Genomic DNA, 27,439 nt, shown 5'->3' with positions numbered 1-27,439 from the left:
TCACAGCAAATTATTTTTTTTCACCTAAAGGTCCCCATAACCATGACCTTAAAATGAAAAGGGGTAGTCCACTGGTTATTCATGACCAACCTGCATACCATGAATAAAGTTCCTGTGTCAAGTTATTGAGCTGAAATGAAGTGTGACATACCAACTGACTGACTGACGTCAGGGCATACACAATATGTCTCCCCCATTCATTTGGGGACCCATAATTACTTTTAAAGTATAGTTAACATCGGATAATAACTGGAAGCTCTATTGCGTTCAATGCACAATTATGATTTTTTAACATGGGCGGACCTCCCTCGATTTAAAAAGAATCCGAGGTCTCATCAATATTTAACTTCTGACCAAGTTTGGTGAAGATCGTTTAAGAAATGGAGGCTCAATTGTGGTCCCAACCTGTATTTAAGCAATTTTGACACTTTCAAGGGCCAAAATCCTGCCATGCTTTGTGCAGATCTAGTTTGAGATACAATCGAAACTGAAGATCTTATCGCATTCCCAAACATTGTTTGCAGACGTATTGACGACAGACACCGCACCATCGCATAAGCTCTTCTGGCCTTTGGATTAACTGCCCTATGACAGTTCTGAAAAGCATTTGTAAATTGATTAAATTTAATTTAAAGGCCATACTTGCAGGTAATAATGAATTGGGATGCATGAAGTCACCTTTAAAGGGGTACAATATAGGTGTGTGTTATTTATTTCAATGCATTTTTATGTTTAACTCATTTGACTTTAATGGTCAAAACCAAAAAATACATACAGTAAAACTGTGATCGCTTGAGGAACCCAGGTTCAAGCTAAAAACTCCAGGGAACAGAGGTTTTTTCGAATGACCCAAGTTTCAATTTTCCAGTCTGTTATGATATATCTTTCAGTGTATTTTAGTTTGAAGCCGTCAAACCGATTGTTTACTTCGACACCGATTATGTATTGCATTGTGGAAATCGCTCATAAGTTTAAAGCAGTCACAAAAAAGGAATTCTTTTCAGAGATTCCAATGTTGGACCATTATGGTAGTGCTTTATTCATTTTTTTTTACTCATTTACATTTCTGACAATTAACTTCTCGTCATCAACTTCTCATAATTATCTTCTCAAATGCCCTTATCAACTAATAGTGGTCATGCGTAAACAGTGATAAACGGGTTTTTTTCACACTTTATCAAATTTCCTTTCAACTGCCATTGCAAGTTTTAAAACTTGCAAAAATTAAACACCTAGCAATTGTTTATTTACTTTGGAATACGAGTTCAGGAAAATGTGTGAAATTATGAACTCGAGGGAGTCATAAGGTTTTGTGCATGATTTGTGTATTTGGGACAGGCTATAGAGCTTGACTCCTCCACTTGTTTAGGTTTCGATGGAGCGTCAGTATATTTTATATGAACATAGAAGGAAAAATGTTCGGGACGAAGCTTCAATCTCGACTGCCTGTTTGAACGACCGCAGTTTTACTGTATTATCATTTATGTACAGATAAAATTAAATTAGTCTTTATAAATCAGTTTTAACAATAAATAGCTTAAAGGCCACAAATTGCAAATAAAAAAGCGCCAAACTACCCCAATTTTCTACATCTGATCTGAGCACAAATCTATAAAATACCGCTATTTTCTATATCTGATCTGTACACAAATCATAGACTTTTTGTGTTTTTATCATATTTTTTACATCAACCTATGTTGTGCAATTTGAAAGCAGAGGCCTTGGTCTGACTCTAGCCCATAATCACAATGCCTTCAACATAGATTTTGTGCAAACTATTTCAGTCTAATAATTCGTGTCCCTGCAGTGTGCAACAATTGTCTCAATATGGTGAGAATTAGTGCCAAAATAGTGTGGCCACAAAGTGATACGCAGGTAACAACACCACCTCATACAATGTTGAGAAGCTTCTCATCTCCAGTGATTCTGTCAGTCAAATCATCTTCATAATGAAATAGACTTGCATCATTATGGAAAATCTACTAAATGCTTCAAATTGAAATCCGAATTCTGGATCAAATGAGTAATGCAGAGCTTTTGTTTAACTTGCCATTGCAAGTCCATAACTCAGCAACACAAGTCATAATATTTTAAACACAAAAAAAACACCATTAGAGAAAAGTAGACTTTATTCTCATCAAAATCTTGCAGATTTTATATATCGGCACAATATTATAACACATTGACAACTTTGTATTACTAACGGCAAACAAATTCTCTCTTCTTGTCTAATGCAATATCAGTAATAACTTTCTGTTATTTCCTATAGAGTGACTGTAGACCTCTGGGTAAGATGCCATACATTCTTCATTCACTGAGAGCAGATCCAACATATCTAATGATGCATGGGCTGTCATCTGTTTACAAAATGGCTGCTGTATCCAACACTCTTCTTCCCCTGCTGAAGGCCCTGCAATCAACATGGGTAAGTTTTAGAATAGAAACAAGCTACTAGTATCACAATTAGACAAAGATAAAGTAATATAGTTTACATTGAACACAACCACAAAAAGATGGTTATTCTATTGTTTTAAAGTGATGGACCAGGGGCAGTTGAAATTATCCCTCACTACTTCTTTTATTAAAGTTCAATACTTTTCCTTCTTTTAGGACACTAAGTTTGGTAATGCTTGGTTGCATGTTACCAAAAATTAGAGATCTGACACTGTAAATACAGTTTTGCCAATTTTAGGGTCATAACTTTCAGCTGACGTGGCTGGTTATCGAATTGACCAAGATATTCTGCCCTTTAACATTTTGTCTAAAAATGGTGATTGGAGAAAAACTTCTAAAACATTATCTAGAGCGATATAGCTGGTTATGAAACTTGTCCAAGATAATATGCTCTTACAACATTCTGACCAATTTTGGTGATGATTGGACAAAGGCTTTAAAGAAATTGATCAGACAAGAATGATTTTGGGTAATTTCTATAATTAAAGGGAGATAAGTCTGGTCATCAAATTTGTCTGATAACTCTTGCCCATCAAATTCTGCATATTTTGGTGATGATTGGACAAATGCTTCTAAAATTATTGATCAGACAATATAATGGTCTCATTGTTATTCATTTTCTTTTTTCATTGATCAATTTTAAAATTCCATGAAAAGTCACTGACCTTGACAAAAATATATATCAAAATTTCCAAGAATTTTCCTGGACTTTTCAGTGACCAAATCAATATTATCACTGACCAATACCATCTTAATTTAGTGGCCTTCTTCCCTACAGTCGACTAATTCAACTTTACAAATGAATGTCAACAAACAGTCTAAAGTATACACACATTACAAAATTACAAATTTGATGACATCAGTGATTGAAGAAATACTTGTTAAGATATAATTACTAAAGTGTAATATTAACGGTAAGGGATACTAATTGAAACTGTTTTCAAATTTACCCGACTTTTGCAGGCAACCCTAAACTGGTCACTGGTAAAATACAATATCTACAAAGGCATGCCCCTACCTGGTAGTAGCCAGTGTGGTACCCACTCATGTACCAAGACATGAGCATACTGGCCAGGGCCTCATTCTCTGTTTCTTCCATGTCAGCCAGTGGTGGAGGGGGAGGGGGAGGCATCATCGGAGCTGTCTGCAGATTAAAATTGGTATTCAGTTAAAAACACAGAGCCCAGAGTGTATGCATTATCAGACATCCATGGCTGACCTACATGTATTTCAATCCTCTCCATTCTTCATTTATGGGTTATTTCATTCCCATTTTCTAGTTCAAGGGTGTACAAACCAACCATTTTATTGGAGCTTCATGATTTGATGAGGATTTTTTGGCCAATGGTATTAGTCATTCTAAAATGCTTGAAGACATATTTGTCCAATTAAAGTATTATTTTAAGTACAAATAATTTAGCTTGTTAAGTTAAAAACATTGATAAATATCAGACTTACACCTACATTTTAGGTAGGAAACAGCAGCAAGTCTGAAGTCCAGGGTCCAAGCCTTCTTAAGTTATTAACCGGAAAGAAGCATGATGTACAGACTAGTGACAAACAAATTGATTGTTTGTTTTTTTTTATAAATTATCAAATAAAGCTTTAACAAGCAAATTTGTTGAATTGATATCCCCTGCCAGATTATGCAAAGTAGATAGCATGGTAATTATCTGTTGGTGAAATATTCCAACCAAAACATGCAATACGTCTGCAGAGTGATGGACTCTTATGACATTGGATATGAGATATGAGTTTTTTTTAAACTGTTTGAAATAGAAGAATATTGTATATATTGTGAAGCAATTAAATTTGACCTTGTTACCTAGATTTTGACCCCAAGTTACCCACTTTCAACCGAATAACAGATTTCATAAAGGCAAGCATTCTGATAAATTTTCATGGAGATTGGACCAGAAATAAAACAAAATATAGTCTCTAGAGTGTTCCCAAGGTTTTTCTAAAATTAGACCAAGTGACCTAAACTTTGACCCCATATGTAGTTTCAAACTAAGCCAAGATTTCATCGAGACAAATTCTGTAGTTCCATGAAGACTGTAGTGGATATATTGCCACTGTTTGTTTACAAAATTTCTACAAAGATTTTACCTAATGACCCACTTTTTTACCTCAAGTGACCCACTTTTAAAGTCTACTAAGATTACATCAAGAGGAACATTCTGACCACAGTTTGAGCAAAGTCAGACCAATCAATAATCAATATCAAAATTTGGTTCCAGACATGTTTCGTCAAAGATTTGCCTAGTGACCATCATCAGGTATCAAAATGTCAAATGTCAATTATAATATCTATTTTTATCAATGACAGGCCCAGTGTGACATTTTACTGAAATTCACAAATTGAACACCTCAATTAATCTGTTATGCCTCACGGTTAAATATCCATACTGAATGCAACTTGCAGTAGATTTATATTTCAGTATCATTCATTTTTCCTGATAAGTTTGTAAAACATTAAACATGTACAGATCATATGTAATAATTATCTGGATTATGGGAGCCATTGCTCTAGGCTTCACTTTCACTTTATTTGAAAAGTATTCAATTCTGTAAGCAGTCATTCTATTGGTCAATGATGTAGGCTTAAATGATAGAATCTAGTCATACTCACCAACAGGTAATGAATAAAGAGTAACTAAATGGGTCAGCCATGGGTATCTGACTATGGGTTATATGTTACTTTGTTATCTACTCTATTTAGAGTATAACATCTTTTTTCAGATGTCATCTCAATTTCATTTACAATTGAAGTTCTAGTAAGTTTATAGTGCTGTCCATTAGTATTTTATATATTATGGTAGAACAATTACACAATATAATTAAGTTATTAACCCTGCAAGTATTCCTACCTGTGAGGCACTCCAGGGCCCACCAAAACCAGAACCACCAGAGAACATAGGGGGCATAAAGCCCATTTGACTTGGCCCAGTGTGAGTGAGGGGTGGGGCTCCCCATGGAGGTGTGAACGGGGCCTGAGGAGGATTCATGCTGCCGGTGTGAGAGGGGGGTTGACGAGATGAGCTCTTCTCACTTCTCCCATCTACACCACTATCAGTCTGCAAACAAACAAGGAGAGGCACTCTTCACTTATTATTGTAAATAAACTGATTACACTGATCCCAAGCATGTAGTCAGAAAATGGAACTGAAATCTGTGGTTAAGTTTGACTATTTACTTTGCTAAAACTTGACTTGCACTTTTATCTGTTGATACATATTTATCAATCAATATTTTTCTTAACCTTTTTTTTTCATTTCATAATCCTTAAGCTACAAATAAACGATGATTTCAACCTCTGACTGATCCAATCTTTGCTGTAGCAGTTTTTGTGTTTTAGTTTTGAGGGGGGCAAGTTTGGCCAACTCTTGTTCCTCCTCATTGCCATAGTTCAAGTAGCGAACAACGCAGGTGCCTGCATCATTGTCAATGGAGATGATTTCTGCATCATAGTTACAGCCATCCTCAGTGTAGCGGGCCCGACACAGGCTTCCAATCGTTAACTGTAATTACATTCACAGCAGTTTAAGCAATATGATTCACTTTCCATTACAAATGTCATTACAAACTCAACAATCATGTTCTAGTTAAAAAATGACTTTACCTGGTATTTATGTGAAAATTAATTGGTAAGTATGGGTGCTGGAGCACTGGTTGGAATTGAATGTTATATTTTCTACGATTAGTACAGCACATTTAAAGCATTAATATTTAAAAAGAAAAACACAAAATCAAAAGGGTTGAATTCATATAAATTTAGTGACTTACAGGTTTATTTTGCTGTCTTTGTTTTTTCTTGTTTTTCTTCTTCTTGGTTTTTCCTCCAGCTGTAGCACCTACTTCTGGTGTAACTTCTCCATTTTGCTCAGCTACTTTCATCTATAGTATGAATGAATGTATGTATATGACGAATATAAACAGATTTTAGTTTTTCAATTTTAAAACCAGCTTTTTGCAACAATTTTGTCTCAATTTTCTCATTATTATTATTATAGAATGTCAAGCTAAAAATAAATGTGGCAATACACTACGATGGAGTTATACATTACAAATAGCCTTGGTATCGGACCAATGTACAGTGAATGTTGTTTCAATATACCACCAGTCAAACTTTGTGGGGAGGGGTATAGCAAGAGCGGTTGTAGGATATTGCTTGACTTAGTCCGCTTTGTCTTAGTATTAATGATGCAACATGTGACTGTCAAACACAAAAAAAGTAAAATATACAAGAGGGCTAAGATGGTCCTATATCGCTCACCTGATTTGGCAAAGGGTTTTTAAGTTATTGATTGGACAATATACTGGACACACCCTGCCTGTACGCTACAGGTGAAACTATGATATGTCCCATTTTTTAAACCAGCTTATAAAAACATGTATGAACAATATTTATTTGCATGAAGTGTTACTAACAGTCATAACTCTTCCAATACTTAAGCTAGAGTTATCAGTGATTTCTTTTTGGAATTATTTTTACCGCCTGTGCGTTGCAAATTGGGAAAAAAGTGGACTTTGGGAAAAATATGAAATCTGGCCAAAATAGCTGATATAATGGCAAATTTACATGTTTCCACCTTTTTATGCATATATTATATTATGCTGTGAAAGATTAAGTCTTTTTTCTTTGAGAAGTTAGTTTGTGCTCAGGTGGGCTAAAACATGTCACTCAAGTGCAATAATTTGAATTAAGGATAATAAAAATAAATATGGAGTAATGATACCTAATTGTGTGATGGCCTTAAACAACTGTGTGGATTAATAAATCCATTGAATGAACAGTATGCAGTGATTTTTTTTTTGGAATTATTTTTACTGCTTGTGCCTAGCGAATTGGGAAAAAAATTGACATGGGGAAAAATACAAAATCAGGCCAAAATAGCTAATATAATGGTAACTATACATGTTCTATTTTCTATGCATACACTTTGCTGTGAAAGAGTAAGTATTGTCAAAATTTTGTTTATATTTCAAGAAATTCATTGCTTTTTTATTTTTTCATTATCATTGCTTTTTTATTCATTAACGTAATCTTCATTAATCAAATTGGGGAAAAAAATACATTTTTTGGCAAGTGGAAACAGCCTTTAGAAGGCAGTAAATTGCACCAAAAAAATCAGTGGTATTTGAGATCTGAGTTAAAAACTTGAACTGAACATTCTAGGTCGATCATTGGTCATAATTTGTAAATTCAGGATAATATGGAGTTATTTGACCTAATTTTTATGATGGCCATCAACAATTGTGCGAAGAATGAAGTGAATTAAATTAAGGGTATATCAGTTATTAGTGGAAAACCCTACTTGCTCTAAAACTTTAACTGGACACAACTTTCCCTATAACTTTAACCTCAATTCTTAAGTAAATCAGGGGCCATAACTTGTATTAAGAATAATATGGAGTTATGTCACCCCATTGTGTCATAGTCCTGAACAACTCTTGAAGGTATTAAGTGAATTGAATGAAGAGTACCGGTACTATAGAAGTTATTTATAAAAATCCCAACTTGCCTTAAAACTTTAACCTGCCCTAAAAGTTTAACCAAAGTTCCTTAGTTAATCAGGCGCCATAATTTGTATAAAGGATAATATCCTGAACAACTTTGTGAATAATTTAGTGAATTGAATGAAGGCTATTGGAGTTATAAGTGAAAATCCCAACTTGCCCTAAAAATTTAACTTGACGCCGGGGGAAGTAGTATAGCCCTCCTTATTCTTTGAATAGTCCAGCTAAAAATGTCCCTGACTGCCAATTGTGAACACTAGTACAAATGTAACAGTATAATTTTATGACTATCACTCAGTTTGTCCTACAGTCTTTTGCATAATTAATGCTTTTACCTTCACCAATGATACTGCTTCATCATAGGCCTTTATCAGGGCTGTGTCATCCCAAATGTCTTCTTCTTCCTCTTCCTACAGAACAGATCAAAAACATGTTTTAAACTTTTACACAAAGAAAGTTTTATCCCTAAAAAAGTTGTTTCCAATGAGTTCAAGCCCCAACTTAGTCAGAAAAACAACACTAATACATTATTGAGTAGACAAGGGGCCAACTTTATTCAAAATAAGCGTAGATTAAGGAGTAGGCTGGATACATTACTCATTGCAATTTATTACAATACAAATTAATCAGGGTATACCAGTATACAAATTGATGACACTATTCAGATAGTTGCCAAAAAACATGAGATTTAGAGAGTGATGTAATTTTTATTCTATGAATCCCCGCTTTAGGTAAGCGGTTACAGTGGTAAGAGCATCCCAAAGCACAGGTTCCGTTAAAAGCCAGATGAAATGGATAAAAAAGTTTCAATTTATCACCTGTGAAAAGAAAGACAACAGAGTACCAACATGAACTCGTACCACTACAAAGTCATGCCATATACCGAGAAATCGTCCCAATTATGCCGTATATAGTTTGCGAGAAGCTCAGTCTTAAAGCCACAAAAATCGCTGTCCTAGTAGGGAGAATTTTGTAGGCATGTTTATCAGATACTTCCACAAGATACTTTTCTTTCTTGCATCAAAGTATCTGATAAATCAAGTTCTTTTATATCAACAAATCTGTTCTTATAACATTTCAACAAGCTTGTTTATCACCCTTTCAAATGTAAAACTAGTTTAACAATGCTGAATTCATTAAATCAGGTTTCACACCACTATTTTCCAATTTGCATATTTGTCTTATAGATGTGTATTTAAGCAAATACACAGATTCTCAGGAACTGGTATAAGTTTTCTTGAAAAGATCTTATTACCAAAAGAATTGGCCATAGACATATATATATGGTCACAACAAGTTAAACATTTGTTCTACGTATGTTCATGGCATGGTGTCTAACCAAATGAGCTAACCGCACGACTGGTTCTTAACCACAAACTAGTACATATAAACAGCCGCTTCAGAGTCTTTGATGATTTTTTATTTGGCGACTCTACGTGTCCATAACCCACTTGTTGTTTTCCTAGCCAAGAATGACAGATACCAGCGCTAAGTATATTGAGCTGAAAGATAACGGGTACCTGCTAGATGGTTTCAAAATGGCGATGCTTTATTGACAGAAGTCGACCTAATTTAAACTAATTATTTGTGTTTCATAAAACACTTAAGTTAATTAAGTAAAAGGTATTGGCTAAAATAATTAAAGTGTAACTTGTGTTTTAATTTAACAGTGAAGTGTTGTGGAGTAATAGTTGAAGAATATATTTTACATTGGTACTGATCAGTTGACTTGTGGCGTTTAGCCCTCCTTTTTTTTAAATTATATGTTTTACGAACGGCCAGAGTTGTGAAGTGTCAGAGGAGGAGGAAATAAAAATAAAAATAAAATTACATTTCTGAAATTTTATTTTTTGGTCGGGGAAAAAACACACAAAAAAGCAAAAGCTATGATGTATTCTCTATGATTTTCTATTTTAATGTCAAGTCAATTTGTAAGTGTGTGAACATTTGTTTTTGCTTTATCTGACAAGTTCACTTCATATTTTCATTAATTACCCTTTATACTTTGTAAATGCATGTTATAATAGACAAGGCCTAAAAAAAAAAATACATTTGGTTCGGGTTACCCGACCCTACCTACAGAATAGGCGCCGACCCTACCGTTTTTATAGTCAGTTTGAAAAAAAAATGAAAAACTAAAAAAAAAAAAAAAAAAAAAAAAAAAAATTCGTTTTTTTTTTTTAATTGCTTTTTAATATTAAGTTTAAACCTTAAATGTACAGAAGATAGCTTTAACACCATTCTCCAATGATGAAAATTATATAAAAAAATAAAAAATAAAAAAGCCTACCTACCCTACCTATTTTTTTAAAGGATGTAACCCTAACCAAACAATTTTTTTTTTTAGGCCCAAGTGATATAAAAAAAATAACTATTTTCGGTAAATTTATTGGCCATTTAGAGTTTAAGGAATCGGCTCTCACTTCAATGTGTTGTCTTGGCTGCAAATTGTCTGATACCAATTCACCAACCATGTCATTGTTACAGTTAGCAAAAGAGATTTTTTGTTTCCTTCTACACAGGGAATATTTATCCGCCAGGAACTAGCGATCCAGGAACTTGTAAATCAACTGATTATAGCTGTCTGATAAAACAAAAGCTGTCTATCCAACAGTGATTCAAATAATACTAGTTGTCCATCACACATTCTGTCCAAAAAGCAGTCCAAACAACACTGGTGGTCCAACCAACACTTCTGGTCCAACCATTTATAGTAACTGTTGTTCAACCAACACATATGGTCCATCCAATGTAGCGATCCAGTAAGCAATAGATGCCCAACCAACAATAGAGTTTCAACAGGCACTAGCTTACATCATGTTGCTACCAATCTAGCAGCCCAACCGATTGTAGTGATATTCTTCATTGAAAGTGATGGTCTCAGTAGATAACATCAGCATATTTGAATCATATCTGTAAAGAAAGGAATGGAACATTAAAAATATATTTTTACAAAAAAATAAGTTACTCTCAGACTTATTTATGGATGGGTTTTAAGACAATCTGGACCCCGATTTAATTCCAGGCCTGGGTGTGTATGTGACTAGTCCGGTGGCCATCATAACGTTTAAACATAACTAACTAGTAACAAATCATTCTGCCCCACCCACCAGAACTAAACTATCCAGGTAAACAGTCAAGCGAATTATCGCTCATTACATTCAAATTATATCACAAAAATGTAATATAAACTCATTTAAATGACAAATCTAATAAAAATAAATAAATAATAACAAACCTGGAACGATAATTAGTCCATATTTATCGCTGTTATTATACTTCGTTATAACCCGGAAATAAACCGGAAGTCAACCTGCCGCAAAGGATTATCCGGATGAGCTAAAACCCAGTACCAGGTATTGATATCGAGAAAAGCCGTTATCACAGTTTATGATACTGGATTATGTTGATACCGTGTTATTTAAAGTATGCATTAGTTGTCAAAAATCAATTAATAACGGACCGTGGATACTTGGAATTATCATCTGATATTAACCCTGATATCAACATAATATGGTATCAGAAAGTGATACCGGATGCCGGGGATACAAGGTATCGGATACCAGGTTTTTAGCACCAGCCTGCAAATCAGATGAATGTTTTTCATTGGCTTAAAAGAGTCTTTGACGATTTTTTATTTGACGACTCTATGCGTCCATATCCCACTTGTCGTTTTTCTAACCAGTGCAGTGCTCAAACTCATTACCACCTGAACACTAGCACAGGGCTCTAACCAACTGAGCTAACTGAGCAGCTGGTTCTTACTTAGGTTAAAATAATAGATGTTTATTCTGGGATTCTGCAAATCCATAACGCTTCTAATGTTACTGACACACACTACACACATTTTGAAAAGGTACGTTAGTGTTCTGAAGGCACTTGAAAGCATAAAAAGCAAGTCACCAAGCTTACGACAGTGTGACCTGCAGTAAGTTGTAAATCTCTAACATGGAATAACGACCATATTTTTTGATCGGATGTATTGTTTAGAAAACGTTTTACTGTATCATAATAAAATTACAGAAATACTATAATTTATCCACAAATAGCCGAAAAATTAAAGCTATCCAGTTTTAAATGCTGTGACATCAACACGTATAAAATACTTTAAGGTTCACATTCATTTATTTACACCAGTTCAATTATGTGTATAAGGAGAAACCTGTCCACGATGAAAGAGAAATTCCCCTGGTGCTGGCTCGGCCATGTTTTTGTGAAGATTGTAGTTTATCCGTTACATGCAAAGTGAGTGGTTATTCCGCTTAAATTCGTCCAATGAAAACCACGTTAACAAAAAACAAGCGCCTGCAATTCCAAGATCATTGTTTTGACGTGCGTCAATTGATCTAGACTCATACCTGTCAAAATGAAATTATTTACTCATTAATCAACATGACTACTGAAATGTGCTCGAATGTTTTAGGTAATGCTAATGTTTTAAATGAATTATTATTTAACATTTTTTCACTAATAGACAGCTGGTTTACTCTGATCAGCTGATGAAATATGTTAATTTAATAATTAAAAATATTGATGATGCAGTGAGTCTCTAAGACATAAAATGAGTAGAAATTATTAAATATCATAATAACAATATATTTTTCATTAAGTAAGGTTGTGAAACACTTCTTGTACAGGTACCTTATATGTACATGTAGGCTAGTTTTTGTGCTCTATTATCCAATATGCCATCCAGGTTGGTGTACAATGTTTAGAATGACATCTAGTCTAAAATAATAGACGTGTTATACGGGATTCTTCCAATCCCTAACGTCTAAACGGGAATGTGCAAAAAACGGGGGTGTTTTAAAAATATTGAAATTGTTTTAAGTGAAGTATTTTATGGTTGAAATTGATCATAAAGAGTTATATTCATATTTTACCATGTAAGTGAAATGTTATTTTGCACTAAACAAGCATTTAGTGCATTAAAACAAGTTGTTTACCTTTCCAATGAAACGAAAGTTGACTGACACAGACAACAATTATGCGAAGGGGAACAACTCGATACAATCGTAATAGCTCGGCCTCCTCCGACAAAGCTTCGAGATAGACCTCGTTATACAATCGTAACAACTCGGCCATGGCCGAAATGTTCCGAGCGATTTAAAACTGTGCCCTAAAGCCTTGCAGGTGCCCTTCATGTATATATCGTTATGTTTTGACAGAATGAAATGAAAAAAGCCGTCAAACTCATTATTATAAGTTGGATATTTATTTTTTTGTGTACGAAACTAATATAAAACAACATTATCTGGTAATATTTCTTGTTTTTATGATATTTTATAGACGCTATATGCTTTAACCCGGAATCCTGATCGGAACAACTACCCACTTTTGATACTAAACAGTTTGTACGTGAAGGATTTGCCATATCAAAAATCTAAAAAAAATCCGTCAACGTACAATTATTTGGACTAGAATGACATCACAAGCAAAGTTATCAATGAGCCTACAAGTACAAGCTACTGTTAAATTACACAAAGTGGCAAACACATTTAGCTACAGATAAGGGACAGGGTGCTATTAAATGGGAAAAGGCCACATTGTATAGTGCTATACAAAATATGAACATTATGAAATTGGCAGAAAATGTATTTATAATCATAACAAAAGGAATTACGGACACTACGGACCATGGACATTACGGACCAGATTTAGGGACATTACGGACCAGATTTAAAAACTTACGGACCATGATTTATAATGTTTTTAAACATTTGGTTTTTTTTAATTATTCACTCATTGGTCTTAAATTTGTTAATAAATACTTGAATATTAGTGCTCAGTATGACAATTATCTTTAATGTAACTGAAAAATCCTCACATTCATTTAAATTGGCTTGATAAAAGTATCATAATTCAAGATGGTGTGAGGAAATAGTTTATTTTTCTGTAATGTTTTAAAAACTTGAATGATTTCCTTATAATTTTAGCTGATAAATAGAACATATTTGACCAAAATGAAAAAAATAATAAAACTTGATTTGTTCACATTTCTGTTTTTGAAAGCCATTGTAGTAGGCCAAAACTGCCGAAGGTATTCGTTAATTTGCATAATGGGCAGAGCTATTCACGTCATTGAGTTTGACTACTGCTAATTAACACAGTTATTGGTAAGAACCAGATCAATAATCACTTCTCACTTCCGGTGTTGGTTACTCTTTACGATTTAATAATGCAGAAGAATTCAAAAGTGCTCATCACTGAAACAATTGTGAGAGTTTTTGATAACATACCGGTCATTTCATAACTAAGATTTGAACTTGTGGAAAATGCGACTTGCTAAAAATATTGAGTGGGCATGAAATTCTACACACAATTTCTGAAATTGACTTGCATTTAACGAGTTAGCAAAATAATTTGTTTGTATTGAATAAAATTAATACTGATATTATACCATATGATTTAAAAAACACAGTTCTGTTGATTGTAAGTGGATGTTTTTAGTCATTCAAAGTACACATAAAGAGCAAGGCCCAGCACAATAGCCACTGCCGAAATGTTTTCATAACCCACTAGAAATGCATATTTTTTGTAGAAGTAATAAAACTGACAGCTGACAATACAAAATACCATTAGATTGATATTTCATGGGACAATACTGCAACATTTTCGTACACACGAGCAATAATATATTTATCGGTATCAAACCTCTGATGAATGAGAATGATACTGCAAGTGCTTGCACTATATTTGAAACTGGTTTCGCAATCAGTGCTAATTTTATTTGCTGGATAAAAATTATTTTGAAAGAAGCTAAACACATTTTTTTAAATTGTTTTAATGTTGATTTAGGTGGTAATTCAAGTAGTGACAATCTATAGAGGATCATTAAATTGCTTATGAACATCTGGTTCAAGTAAATTGATACATGTATGTAATTTCAAGGTCCTAAATATAAAAAATGCGAATACTATTGTAAAGCTGGGTTTGGTAAATATTTAGTAAACTAGATGTTTGTTTAAGACACTTGCTTGACCTGACTTTCATGTTGGAAAAACAAATGCATCGTTTCATGCTGACTTTTAGTCTGGTTAAAAGTTTACTTTCACCTAGCCTGATAAAAGCATTTTGCTGCTGACAAGCTTATTCTACCATTTCAACATACTATTATGGGCTACTCTGTAGAGGGAGAATGATACAGTAAAAAAAATCAAGAATATAAGAACAGAGTCTAAAGGATAGTGCTAGCTTAGTCTGAATTGTGAATTTGTTCCAGGATAATAATTGATCGCTTGTTTTCTTCACAGAGCGGCCCCAGCACTGTTGCAGCAAGTGTAAGGGCTTGTTCACCTTCCAAGATGAGCGACTCAAGCACCAACTCACCTGCACTGCAAACCCCTTCAAGTCTCCATGTACCTACTTCGCCTGTGAAAGGAAGATTTTTCTACAGGTATTAGTAATAAGATGTAAACATAAAATATTAGTAACATGTTTAGGTTTATATAAGTCTGCTTTCTACTAGGACATCTACATGAGTAATTGTACTAGTGTTGTTGTTTTTTTCAATTAATGATTGACATTGCAATTTAAGACTCATTAATAACAATGATACAAAATGATTGATTTCTTTCCTCCAGCTTTTCCAGCCAGAAGATTTTCAGATGGAAGGTGCATTTCATCCCCTGAATATGTCCAAAGATGACAGCTTTATTAATCCATTTGTGAAAATCCGAATGCCAGATGCTTTTGACCCATCTGTGTTTTTGCGCTCTCCATACCTAACTCAGAACCCTTCTCCAGGACCTAGTTTTCTGTTGGAAGACAATATTGACACTCTAGATACCAATATCGAATCTCTTGAAGCAAATATTCAGACTTTGAACAATAATTCAGATAAAGATCAATGTAGTTCATATATAGAAAACGGCGAGAGAATTGAGTCTGAGGATCAGATTCAAAGTATTATCAATAAGAACATTGAATACTTGAAAAATGATACATTACCCAACATGCCCCAAGGATCTGCCAAAAGCTCAACTTTTTCTCCTGGAGCCCCTAGACTTCTGTCACCTATTGACAGATTTTTCAATACAGAAACCTCGAGGTCTAGAATGCAGTCTCCCTTTGACAAACATCCAGGCTTTATTGATGATACTCTGTTAGGTTGTGGGTCGTATGCTTATCCATCAAATATGGCAGAGAAACACCCAGGGTTTATGGATGATACACATCTCGGATATCATACGGGCAGTTATTCTTATGCCTTTAATCAGTATATTCCACCAGATCCGGTTGACATGGAGCCTACTCAGCCATTTGCTACATGTAATAAAGACAATCAGTTCTTGGACATTGGTAAGAAGGACCCATTCTTAAGCCAGACATTTGGAGTAGGACAAATAAATACAAAAGACCCATTTTTGATAAATGCAGCTGTAAAGGAAATTACTCCAAACAATGCTCCTGTAACAAGTATGAAGCCTAGTGGAACAAGAAGTTGCAAAAACTTTTCAACAACATTTTCTTATAATCAGCAGTCTCAGGATACAAACTATTTCAGTTTTCCCAGTACTTTGGATGAGCCAACGCAATTGGATTATCTTGATCTTGCCACTCTTGATTTTTTGACAAATCCAAATTTGATAAACTATGGCAGTGGGATATTTAAAACCTATTTTGATAAGGATGACGACATGTGTAGTGAAGACAATCTGGTGTACCTGGAACAAGCCAGTGTTCAGTCAGAAACTGTTGCAAGATTGGAGGGGAATCTTGGAAACAGAAACAGCTATGAAGAGCCAGTCAAGTTTTCAAAAGACAAAGTTAAGCCTGTTCGATTAAAAAAGTGCAAAAGTGACCTTGGTAAACCCTCTCATGATGAATATGGGAGACACAGAATGATTTCAAGAGATTTAGCTGGGATACCTTCCTTCGGATTTAACAGAGAGAATTGTATCAGAAATAAGACACATTGTAAGTCAGAAAAAATAAACCGGAAAAGAAAAATGTCTGAGAGCAATATTGATGGGTACAGAGGACTCAATACGAAACAAAAACTGAACAGGAAAAGATTATGTAAATCGGGAAAGATTTTTAATGTTCGGGAAAAATTGACTTTCCTTACTGAAGAACAGAAAGACAGAATGAAAGCAGTCATTGGAAAGGATTGCATATTTGTGAAAAAGCAAATGGATTTCAATAAAGAGCCAGTTGTTGTTGTTGAAGATATACCACAAAGCATAAAACAAATGATTGATCCAAATGGAAATGCTGGTACACAGCAAACCACTGAGACTAATCTTCCGGCTAACTGTGGAGGCTGCGTTCGACAAAACATAGAAACAAAGAAACTAACATCAGTGCTCATTCTTAAATGCCTAGATTGTGAATTCACCTGCAGTAGTGGTCATGAGCTTAAAGAGCACTGCCGGACACATAAAACGGAAACAGAACTTGCAACTGAAGCTATCTGTGAACAGGAGTCTAGTCATTATGTGTACACCGAGAATGAAAACAATGTACCAACAGATAGCAATTGTGATGAAAAAGCCCTTACAAAACTAATAGATGAGTTGACAGAATCAGCAGTTAATGATAGTATATCTGAACTAGGGTGCAATCAGTTCGGTTTTGAAACAAGTAACTGTGATGATGGAACAAGTGCATCAACCAGTGCTCTTACATTCAATAGGATGGACAGTTATACGACACAAAGTCATGTGGTTGATGATGACACTGTAAATGGCATTGATAGTAATTCTTATTCAGAGAATAATCAGTCACATATAGTTCCAGGTACCTGCGAGCCATTGGTTATTCAAGTGCAATCTACAGAGGATAATTGTAGTTCTGTTGATATAGTATACAAACTGCCTTACAGAAATGAATTTCGAACAGATCAAATTGATAATGACATCTCTCATAGGAAAGACACAAACATCGAAGATCATTCAGTCATGAATGTGCAGAAAAGTTTATATGATTCTGACAAAACTTGCTCTGACACTGTTACAACTCTTCCAGAGATATTGAACTACAGCTTTGATAAAGATTCTAACAATGGATGTTCTGACAAAGTGTTAGGTACTAATGACAGCACTGTAGACTTACTGCCGATTGCAGAGGGGAAGAATAACTATAAAAATGAATGTGAAGCCCTTCAAAGCAACTCTGATGATTACACTTCTACATGTAATAACAGTGATGACATTGATGTGAGAACAGCAGGCTGTGATGGGGTTGTTCAGATGGTTGCTGATAATAGTATGAATGTTCAATCTACTACTATAGACTTCTCAAAAGAAAAAAAAGAAGCAGAAGAAAACAATACAGAAATAATTTTACTTGAATCAGATTGTGATACAACAGAAACTGACTTACATGAGAGTACTAGTGCTGAGCCTGATGATAAAAACTGCGTGGAAAAAGAAATGCAAACATCAAATGAAATTCTTCGAGTTAACTGTAATCTAGAAGCCAAGTCTTCACGGCCATTTGAAGATAGGGTTGATAATGTGCCTATCTTAGTAGCTGAGACAACAAGAACAGATGTTTATCGTTTACAGAATTCATTCCCTTCTATTCACAAAATTGAAGGTCCAGTAAGTGGTGAGGTATCTCCGGACATGACCTTTAACTCAAATATTGCATTAAATGGTTCAGACAACTTTGATCACATGTATTTTTCAAAAAGTGAAATAAAAAAACCAAGTTCATCTCCAAAAATTCTTAGCCTTACAGTTAAAGGTATTAAGTCAATTTCACTCAGCCCTTGTACAGACAAACAGTGTGTTGTTGTTGATGGAAGTGCCTATGATGTTCCTGGAATTTCAGAAGGAAGTGTTGAAGTTCCCAATAAAAATCTTTCAAATGCCAATGACTTAATGGAAAATATAAAGAAGGAGGTTGTGAAGAAACAGAAAAGAAGAATTACAATTCCTAAAGAGTTGTTTACAAATGGAAAATTTGAAGTAATTGGAAATACACTGAAAACCCAAAAATATGTGTCTTTATTGCCTGGACCAAAACAAGCAAATGGAAATAAAGCTTCACCTAAGATTGTTAATGCAGATAGATTGAAGACAACTCCTGACATGTTATCAGCCATCTATTCAGAGTCTGAAGTCCTGACTTTTGTGAATAGAAGGCCTAAAGAATTAACTGTAAATGGTGGCTCTGAATTCCTGACTTGTGTGAATGGTGGGTCTGATGTTCTGACTACTGTGAAAAGTGGGTCTGAAGTCCTTACTAGTGTGAATAGTGGGTCAGAAGTCTTTACTCATGAGAATAGTGGGTCTGAAATCTTGACTCAAGTGAATGGTTGGTCTGAAAGTCTGACCCAAGTAAATGGTGGGTCTGACATCCTGACTCCTGAAAATGGTGGGTCTGAAGTCCTGACTCGTGTGACTAGTCAGTCTGAAGTGCTGACTTGTGTGAATGGTGGGTCTGAAGTCCCGACTTATGTGAATGGTGGGTTAGAAACTGGACATATAGCAGATGAGGCAGCTGAAGATGGCCAACTGGAGGATGGAAATGAGGAGGATCTTGGTAAATTATTATGATTTAAAGTATACCTGCAAGTATTACCAGAAATTGTTTTAACCTATTTAAATGTTTGTCCCTCAAAAAGGATATATTTATGTCAGACATGGTGTACAATCTGGAATCAATCTTGTTTTACTTTATATATTATTATAAAGATCAGAGTATTTTAAGCAGTATCTTTTAAATTTTAAAACAATACTTTTATTGTAAATCTTTATTGTAGCCTTTTTTTCAGCAACCAAGCTTCTTTCCTGCAATGCATGTGGGTTTAAGACAGATAATAAAAATAAATACTACAACCACCTTCTTAAACATAGAGGTATGTTAGTAGATATTTATTATGATTTAATGACATTAAAAACACTTTAAAACAAATGGAATGCCTTTAACTGCTTTAAATATTTTTCAAAATTAAATTTGATCTGAAATGATTATGTGGACTGACTTCCTATAGGCATAGTTTATGCTGCATTGCTCTCTTAAAGGTAAACCAGATTTATCTTTAACAAAAAACAATTTTTTGGTACAGATTATGGCATAAACTAGTATGGGTTTGATTCCCATCCTGAGCGCATGCGAGTTTTGTTTGTGGCCACCAAGTGGGTTTTCTTCGGGTACTCCGGTTTTCCCCACTACACAAGACACATAAAATCTTGCCAACCAGAGTGATTAATATGATGTTGTAGTAACTTGTTTCACAAGTTAAGTTCACGTTGTGAAATTAATAAGTTTAAAAAAAATAATATACTGGTAGTATGCGCCATATGTGGCAAGAAAAAAATCCATTTTTTCATTATCCCCAAAGGTGTGGTGTACAGGTGTATGTACCAGGGATGTAGCTTCAAGTCCATCTACAAGCGCAACTACGACTACCATGTACGCATCAAGCACACAGAGAAAACCATCTATCAGTGTGAAAATTGCTCCTACAATACCTGCGAGGTCAGTAAAGAACATATGATTATTTTTAAACATTGTTTCAAATTTTACACACAATTACAATGTTAGATGAGTGTTATTAAATGAGACTCATTTTGAAATTGATAAAGCCTTTATAATTTAAACTGGTTTTTAAATTACTTTAAACACATTTCATGATGTAAGACACATCGCATTTGTGTAGCATAAATAAGTCAGGAGTCAAATGCCTCTAATAACATGAACGAAATCATTATATTAACTAATGCTAAAATGATCTGGACTGGTGCTCACTTCATAGATTTTAAAATAATTTTAAACCACTCTCGTAGTCATTGTTCTTTATCATCAAGTCACTTAGTGTATGGTAAATTTTCTCCTGTTTATTTCCAGAAAAACAGCCTGAACCGTCATGTCCAACACCAACACCTGCGAGAAATGCGCTACAAATGTGCAGACTGTGACTTCACAGCTTTGTTTCGTATAGATGTGGTGAAGCATGTCCGCAACACGCACATCCAGCTGAAGGTGTATGCGTGTAACCAATGTGAGTTCCGTACCTGCTATCCACATGTGCTCAAGTACCATCTGATGGCACACGGGGGTATCCGGCCATACAAGTGCAGTGCATGCGAGTATCAAGTGAACAACCCCGGCCAGGTGCGACGCCACATTCAGACTGTCCATCCCGACCGGCATGATGTCAAGTGCGAGAACCTTGACCTCTCGTTTGAGATAGATGCCAGGCAGTTTAAATGTGCTGAAAATGTGAGTGACAAGGACATTAAAGTTATTGAGCTTACAAAAGAGGAAATAGAGGAAGTCAGAAAGATGCAGGCCGAAGAGGAAGCTAAGGGGAAAGTTCTTCGACCAAGGGGAAGGAAGCCAGCGAAGTTCCTGGGTATAAGTAGAACAAGTGATAGGGTTGAAAGGGACACTGACATACTGAATGGAAACAGTCATGAAGTAAATGACAATGACGTGGCACTGCTTGGTTATTGCACAGCTTTAGATGATGATGCTCCAGATGTAAATGGTAATGCTGATGTGAATGAAAATTTACAGGGTATTGCATAACTGTGTGGTCTGTCTCTGAATCTCACTTTAAATTATTGTACACATAATGTGCTTCAATTATGTTATTTATTTATTGTTAAAAAGTGTTTGTTACTGTTTTTATTGTTGTCGTTGGTAGTATTTAATAAAGATATTTGTATGTCAGGACATTCCAATTAGCTTTTTGCTCCTTTTTTTCACAATGTAGGTGATTGGTCATTTCCTGTCATCAACCTGGTCAGATTATGCCTCTTTGAAATCCATGTTATTGGTCATGTTGTTTTGAAGAGTCATCCAATGGGAGGCATATAGTAATCGGACTGTGCATCCATCAGTTCGTTCCCACGGTTTCCACTCAATATCTGAAGGACACAAGTCCACTTAGGCCCATGTACTTCAAAATTGGTAGAAAGGTTGGTCTTGACCAGCAGATGAACCCTATTGATTTTGCGTATAGTGGGTCAAAGGTCAAGGTCTTGATGACCGTAAGCTGAAAATTGTTTCTGGTCAATAACTAAAGAACACTTAGGCCCAGAGACCTCAAAATATGTATGCAGGTTGGTCATGACCAGATGAACCCTATTGATTTTGAGGTCAATGGGTTGAAGGTCAAGGTGGTATGGACCTGAAGCTGAAAATACATTTTGATCAAAAGCTGAAGAACCCTTAGGCCCAGAGACTTAAAACTTAGGAGGCAGGTTGGTCATAACCAGCAGGTGAACCGTATTGATTTTGAGGTCAGTGAGTCAATGGTTGAGGTTACGTTCATAATGACCATCATGGTGACCTTGACTAGAAAAACAGTTTTAATTGACTTGTTAGTTCTCAAACTTTGAATGAATATTTGTCATGATTTATTTGAGTTTATCATTGGCTGCATTATGGCTTGACCCTGCCGTGACAACATCACGACTTAAATTTTGTTTTAAATGCCAAAATTTGATTAGAAGTGAAAACAATTCGCAGTCCAATCAAGAGATTGGAAGACTCGAAGAAAAAGAGTAAGATACAAGAATTTTGAGTGTGATAACTTAGCTCTTTACAAAGAGACCTCTTGGTTCATTTACGAGTTTGGTGTAAAGAACTGATACATAGGAAACAACTTTCCTGGATTGAACCAGTACTGAGTACACCATTTTCCCAGTGCTACTTTTAAATGTTGAGCACTAGGCAAGGATGCTACTTGTACCATACTTAAACATCTTCTGGTTTGATGTGGCCAGGGTTTGAACCCCTGACCTTCCACACCCAAAGCAACTGCTCTACCACTGAGAAGATCTTATTTATATTGTGGTGAGTAGGTTAAAGACAGTGATGGCGATTTTGACTAGAAGAACAGGTTCCGATCAATAATTTGTAATTGACTTGTTTGAGTCCTCAAACTTCCTTTGCTCATTGTTCATGGTCGGTAGATAACACCTATTGCTTTGTTGGTCAGTTATTAAAAGGTCATGGTGATTTGGACAAGAAATACTGTCCTGTCAGTCATGGAAGGTTGATAAGATCACTTGATCAAATGCTTGAAAAACCTTGTTAATCCTCTAAGCAGCCACAATGTCTACCACCTGAGGCCACTCTTCAACTTTACCAAAATAGTAAGCTCTCTAACACCAAGTTTCTTGATGCTCAGACAATACACAATTATGGACTTTGTTATTGAAAAGGATGTGATATTTATAAGACGTCAGTACTGTTTTTATGTGGTGAGTTGAATATCAATTCATATTTAATTAGAACAAGTCAAGAAGTGTTATTATGTTTCCATTTATAAGGCTTGCATACTGAGCAAGTACATGTAATAGAACATCCTTTTTTTAGAACTGTCTCTGCTATTTAATACGGAAAACCCTAAACCATTAAATATGACACTATTTAATACAAACGGAAGGTGTCTAGGCCAATCAAAAAAGTTTAGTTACTAAAATGATTGACAGGATGTAAAGACATAAAACATTTGTGAGATAGCTTTACATAGATAACAAAAAACAAACTGTTCATAATATTTTAATGTTAAAACCTTTTTCATTTTCTATAAAGCAAATAAATATCTTGTAAATTCATTACAACTAAAATGATGAAATGATGAACTATACAAGAACATGAAACACTGTAATGTATAAAAATCAACACTATACCTTTTAAAAAAAGGCAGTTGGTACAAAAAGGAAACAAAATGTCACAACCACTGAAGGGCAACTGCAAGACAGCACTGAACACAGATCACAGACTAGACTAGACGAGACAAGAAACCACACTTCACATTGCTGTAACACACTGCTTAGTGTTCACGAGAAAGTCAAAATAAGAGCTCCTAATTTTCCAGCTTGAGATTTTATTTATCCCTAAAACAAAACAAATAAAAAAGTATCAAACAGCAGCTTATTGTATAAAAGGTTGATAAGTTATCCAAAGGCTATCTCTTGGCCAGTTTGCACATTTGAGTGATTTGATTGGTAAATAGTAATAATTGGATAAATATTGACCAATCAATTATTGTTTTGGCTAACTTTGACCAATCAAAGAGTTAGCCAGTTTTATACAAGCATTATTTAACCAATTTCCGAGACAAGAAGACATGTCATATTCAGTTCAAGCAAGAAATAAGGTCAAAAGGAAACACACCTGTTTTAAATGATAAAAGATTAACAAAATGAGATTTGATCATCAAAATAAAATTAACAAACTGATAACAATACTCATAATAGAAAATAAACAATTTTTTACATGAAACCCAGTACAATTTCATATGTATACAATCCATAATGCGTATGTCACTTGGTGACAAGTTATTACATGCTTCTCGGTGGTTTATAGAGAAGAATCAGTTCAATAAAAACATTATCTCATGATTTTGAAATTTTAGCCCTCTCTCACATCAACATCAAGTCAGCGCACCCGGGGCTGGGACACAATTTCAACGACATAATTTCTGAAATTATGTTATGCCACATACATTTTGGTGCACTTTTCTGATAAACTACAATTATTAGCAATTGCAATTCTTTATCTTTTAAGGTATATTGTTTGTTTCAGGGAAAAATTCCACCTCATGAACACTAAAAGTATATATTTCAGAGCTCACTCATGGAAATATATAAATATTGTGATTTAAAACGGATACAATCAATTTTTATCCTCTATATAATACTGCCAGGCTGTCTTGGATTTCATATGCTTGCATAGTAGTGTGTTTACTGCAATAGTCAAAAATAGTCAAAAATCAACACATAAAGCCATATTTTCATTATAATTTTCTAGCAACCGTTTTTTACATATTTTCCAAGCACCAAGATGGATTTCATTGTCAAACAAACAGTAAAGAATGCCGTCCTTTTATCCTATTGTACAAGTGGTGCATCATTCTGCAACCTCAATGAAAGACTTAACACTACAGTCATGGTACTATACTTCAACCAGCATAATCCCGACAGTACCAGTAATATCAAGGTAAAAACCTGAAATGTTTGATAAATGTCTTCGATATAAATGATAAAAAACTGAACAAGATTAAGGTCATGGTAGTTAGTCCAAATTATATATGGCAAGAAATTTGAATGGTGTAATGTATGTTATAGTTGACAGAACATAATAACTTGTTGTTTTGGTTTAAATACTATTAATGTGCATTCTAAATAGAATGAGAGGTAAATATTTCAATACAGAATTAAATACAATAACAAATATAATAACAATCAGCATTCCTCATGTCACCGGGAGAGGTTTGAAAGAGTGTTTGTTGAGGCAGTCCCAAGGGCCGGTGTTCCACTCTCATCTGTGCTCTGCTCATCATATACCAGAGTCCTGTACAACGGGGAGGTCCGTAATAACACTTCCACCGCATCATCACGGTTAAACTCCTTAAGTCTTAATATCAGATGGTTTATAGTAGCGTTTCGTTCCACTTGTGACCATTCCTCCAAAGTTCTCTCAGTTTTACTCTCGTTTCTACACCCAGTTGAGTCGAGGGAGGGCAGGCATGTTTCGAGGCCGAGAGTAACAGCCAGGAGGCACCAGTCCCGACCCATGGGATCCTGAGGGTCCATTATCTGGCACAATGACTGCCTCGTGTACACGGGCAGGTAGGATATAGGAAGGTCAACACCCAAACACACAGAGTTTCGCACTTCACTTGAACCCATAAACAGCACATCATTAAACTTCTCTTTTTTACCATCAGGTGATGTTAATACTGAGTATTTGTTCAATTGAGCACTTAAAACTTCCTGTGAAGAGTAACAGTAAGGTGTTTTTACATGGTCCTTCAAATTGGCAGGACTTAGTACTTGTCTTTCTACATACAATCCTGGTAGTACATGAGAAAGCACTTGTTCCACAGTGTTCACAAAGTCTTCCAAGAAGTAGAATAGTTGTGTGGCTGTGTCTGGCGGGCCGCGGACCTTGATCTCGATGTGCTGCTCATGTCTGTCCATGGAGATCATGCCCTCAAAGTCGCCACAGCAGTACTTTGAGCCATGGTGCCACTGGTACAAGTCTGAGTCTGGGTCATCATGCTCCTGGACTATATTTCGCCGCAGGTGGGTCTGAACACGTGGAAATATGTGCTTCAGTTGCGACAAACTGTCTGGTGCAAATATTCGTAAACCACCATAAACAGCATTGCCAAAATGTTTCACATCTCTCTGCCAGAGGCCATTTAGAGTTTCTACAAAGTTTAAGCAGGGGAATTCATATTCAATCTCATCATCATTCTCACAGCGAGTACACACTTCTAATGCTTCTAGAACATTGAGCAAATCTGGTGCATCAGTTTCTGGGTACATTAGCTGGAAGTCGTCCACAGAGAAGCAGCCAGTTATTCGTGACTGGACTATTTTCTCATGAGATATTAGGTTTCCTATGATTTCTCCACACAGCCATTTGGGATTGAGAACAACCAAGCTTTCACCTGTATCTTTCTCCAGGTAGACAATCTGAAAATCAAAACAAAAATTGAATACAAAATTAATAAGAATTGGTGATAATAATACAAAATATGACTGGAAAGCTCAAAATGTGTTACAATCAAGTCTTAACTTTCCATTAGATACAGAGGTTCAACTAAATGTCTATACATTCTAAAATACGATAAAACATGCTGGCATTGACAACAGTGTACACCTGTGACACACAATACCTGACAACATTAGGTGCATTTTTCTACAAACCATGCTAGAGTATAACCACCATCTACTTACCTCACCCACCAGCTGCAGCTGCTCAATGAGGTGTTTCACATGGTTCTCCCCCACAAGAGGGTTAACCTTTGACCTGACAAACTCTGTGAACTGTTGCCATGACAACACAGGGAAGGAGGAAGAGGAGCGTCGCCATGAGGGTAGGGTCGACAACATTGACTCCATGAAACCACTTGTTTTCCCTACCAGCTGTGGATGAAAGAAAATAAACTGAATGAAATGAAGAAAAAAAATGGGAATTAATTCAAAGGTGACTATGAAACTGTGAAGAAGTACTTGAAAACATTCAAATTCCATTATCACTAATGTTTTATGTTTGTTCCTCTGTAACACAATTAGCACCATAATGCACAGCAATGATGTAAATAGAAAAGAAATCCTACACAAAAATGTAAATATGTAAAACCAATGCATCAGCTAACATATCAACTGATGGGTGACTTATCAGACATGTTCACATTTACATGTATGTTGTTATGCACAAGCAAACACAAATACCCTGAGTATGTTTGTCCTGTGCTGGTAGAGGTTGTGTTTGAGGGCCTTGATGTCATAGGTCATGGCCACCTGGGCGTCCAGCACAAACACACGCTCTGTAACCTCCACATCCTGGCTAAACTTCTGCTGTACCTGCAACATACATCATTTACAACACACTTAACATGGGACATGTTGCATGTATAAAAAACTTCATAAAAACTCTTCTTAGTTTTCTATGAATATGCCGAGGGCCATTTTCAATCAAGGGGTCATGTATCCCTATTTCATTATTTAAAATGCCTCAAATGGTCTCTGGGGAGGTATTT

At 35.3% G+C, this 27,439-nt stretch overlaps 3 protein-coding genes across 4 annotated transcripts in view; 1 reads left to right on the top strand and 2 right to left on the bottom strand.

Annotated features, from left to right (window-relative positions):
* Nucleotides 1-2,111: 2,111 nt before the first annotated feature.
* LOC128226916 (survival motor neuron protein-like) lies at nucleotides 2,112-12,234 on the bottom strand. The gene is made up of 7 exons (XM_052937026.1): nucleotides 12,137-12,234; nucleotides 8,310-8,384; nucleotides 6,241-6,351; nucleotides 5,769-5,975; nucleotides 5,325-5,531; nucleotides 3,473-3,598; nucleotides 2,112-2,410 (listed from the first exon to the last, which is right to left on the bottom strand). Exons 1-7 carry the CDS (start codon nucleotides 12,179-12,181, stop codon nucleotides 2,354-2,356), a joined length of 828 nt encoding a protein of 275 aa, XP_052792986.1. The 5' UTR covers nucleotides 12,182-12,234; the 3' UTR covers nucleotides 2,112-2,353.
* Nucleotides 12,235-12,309: 75 nt separating this feature from the next.
* LOC128229272 (uncharacterized) lies at nucleotides 12,310-21,598 on the top strand. Its single transcript, XM_052941098.1, has 6 exons — nucleotides 12,310-12,397; nucleotides 15,228-15,370; nucleotides 15,558-19,467; nucleotides 19,700-19,783; nucleotides 20,270-20,406; nucleotides 20,776-21,598. Exons 1-6 carry the CDS (start codon nucleotides 12,367-12,369, stop codon nucleotides 21,457-21,459), a joined length of 4,989 nt encoding a protein of 1,662 aa, XP_052797058.1. The 5' UTR covers nucleotides 12,310-12,366; the 3' UTR covers nucleotides 21,460-21,598.
* A 1,831-nt stretch (nucleotides 21,599-23,429) lies between these two features.
* Nucleotides 23,430-27,439, bottom strand: part of LOC128226866 (death-associated protein kinase 1-like) — a 45,813-nt gene continuing 41,803 nt past the window's right edge. For both annotated transcript variants that reach the window (XM_052936953.1, XM_052936954.1), the window contains 3 exons: nucleotides 27,132-27,263; nucleotides 26,634-26,822; nucleotides 23,430-26,369 (listed from right to left, as the gene is read on the bottom strand). In XM_052936953.1, the coding sequence (XP_052792913.1) occupies nucleotides 25,146-26,369; nucleotides 26,634-26,822; nucleotides 27,132-27,263 (1,545 nt within the window). In that variant the 3' untranslated portion in view covers nucleotides 23,430-25,145. The remainder of the gene's footprint in view (nucleotides 26,370-26,633; nucleotides 26,823-27,131; nucleotides 27,264-27,439) is intronic.

Source organism: Mya arenaria, chromosome 3 (genome assembly GCF_026914265.1).
Source record: "Mya arenaria isolate MELC-2E11 chromosome 3, ASM2691426v1".
NCBI lineage: Eukaryota > Metazoa > Mollusca > Bivalvia > Myida > Myidae > Mya > Mya arenaria.
This window is presented reverse-complemented; position numbering and strand designations above follow the sequence as displayed.

Bases quoted from the DNA above. Each gene is read 5' to 3' on its own strand.
- LOC128226916 (XM_052937026.1), bottom strand. From the start codon at position 12,181: ATGGCCGAGCCAGCACCAGGGGAATTTCTCTTTCATCGTGGACAG. The intron at 6,352-8,309 runs GTAAAAGCATTA...TTCATACTATAG, and splicing joins AAGCAGTATCATTGGTGAAG to ATGAAAGTAGCTGAGCAAAA. The intron at 2,411-3,472 runs GTAGGGGCATGC...TGTTGATTGCAG, and splicing joins ACCACACTGGCTACTACCAG to GGCCTTCAGCAGGGGAAGAA.
- LOC128229272 (XM_052941098.1), top strand. From the start codon at position 12,367: ATGACTACTGAAATGTGCTCGAATGTTTTAG. The intron at 15,371-15,557 runs GTATTAGTAATA...TCTTTCCTCCAG, and splicing joins AAAGGAAGATTTTTCTACAG to CTTTTCCAGCCAGAAGATTT. The intron at 19,784-20,269 runs GTATGTTAGTAG...TTATCCCCAAAG, and splicing joins CCACCTTCTTAAACATAGAG to GTGTGGTGTACAGGTGTATG.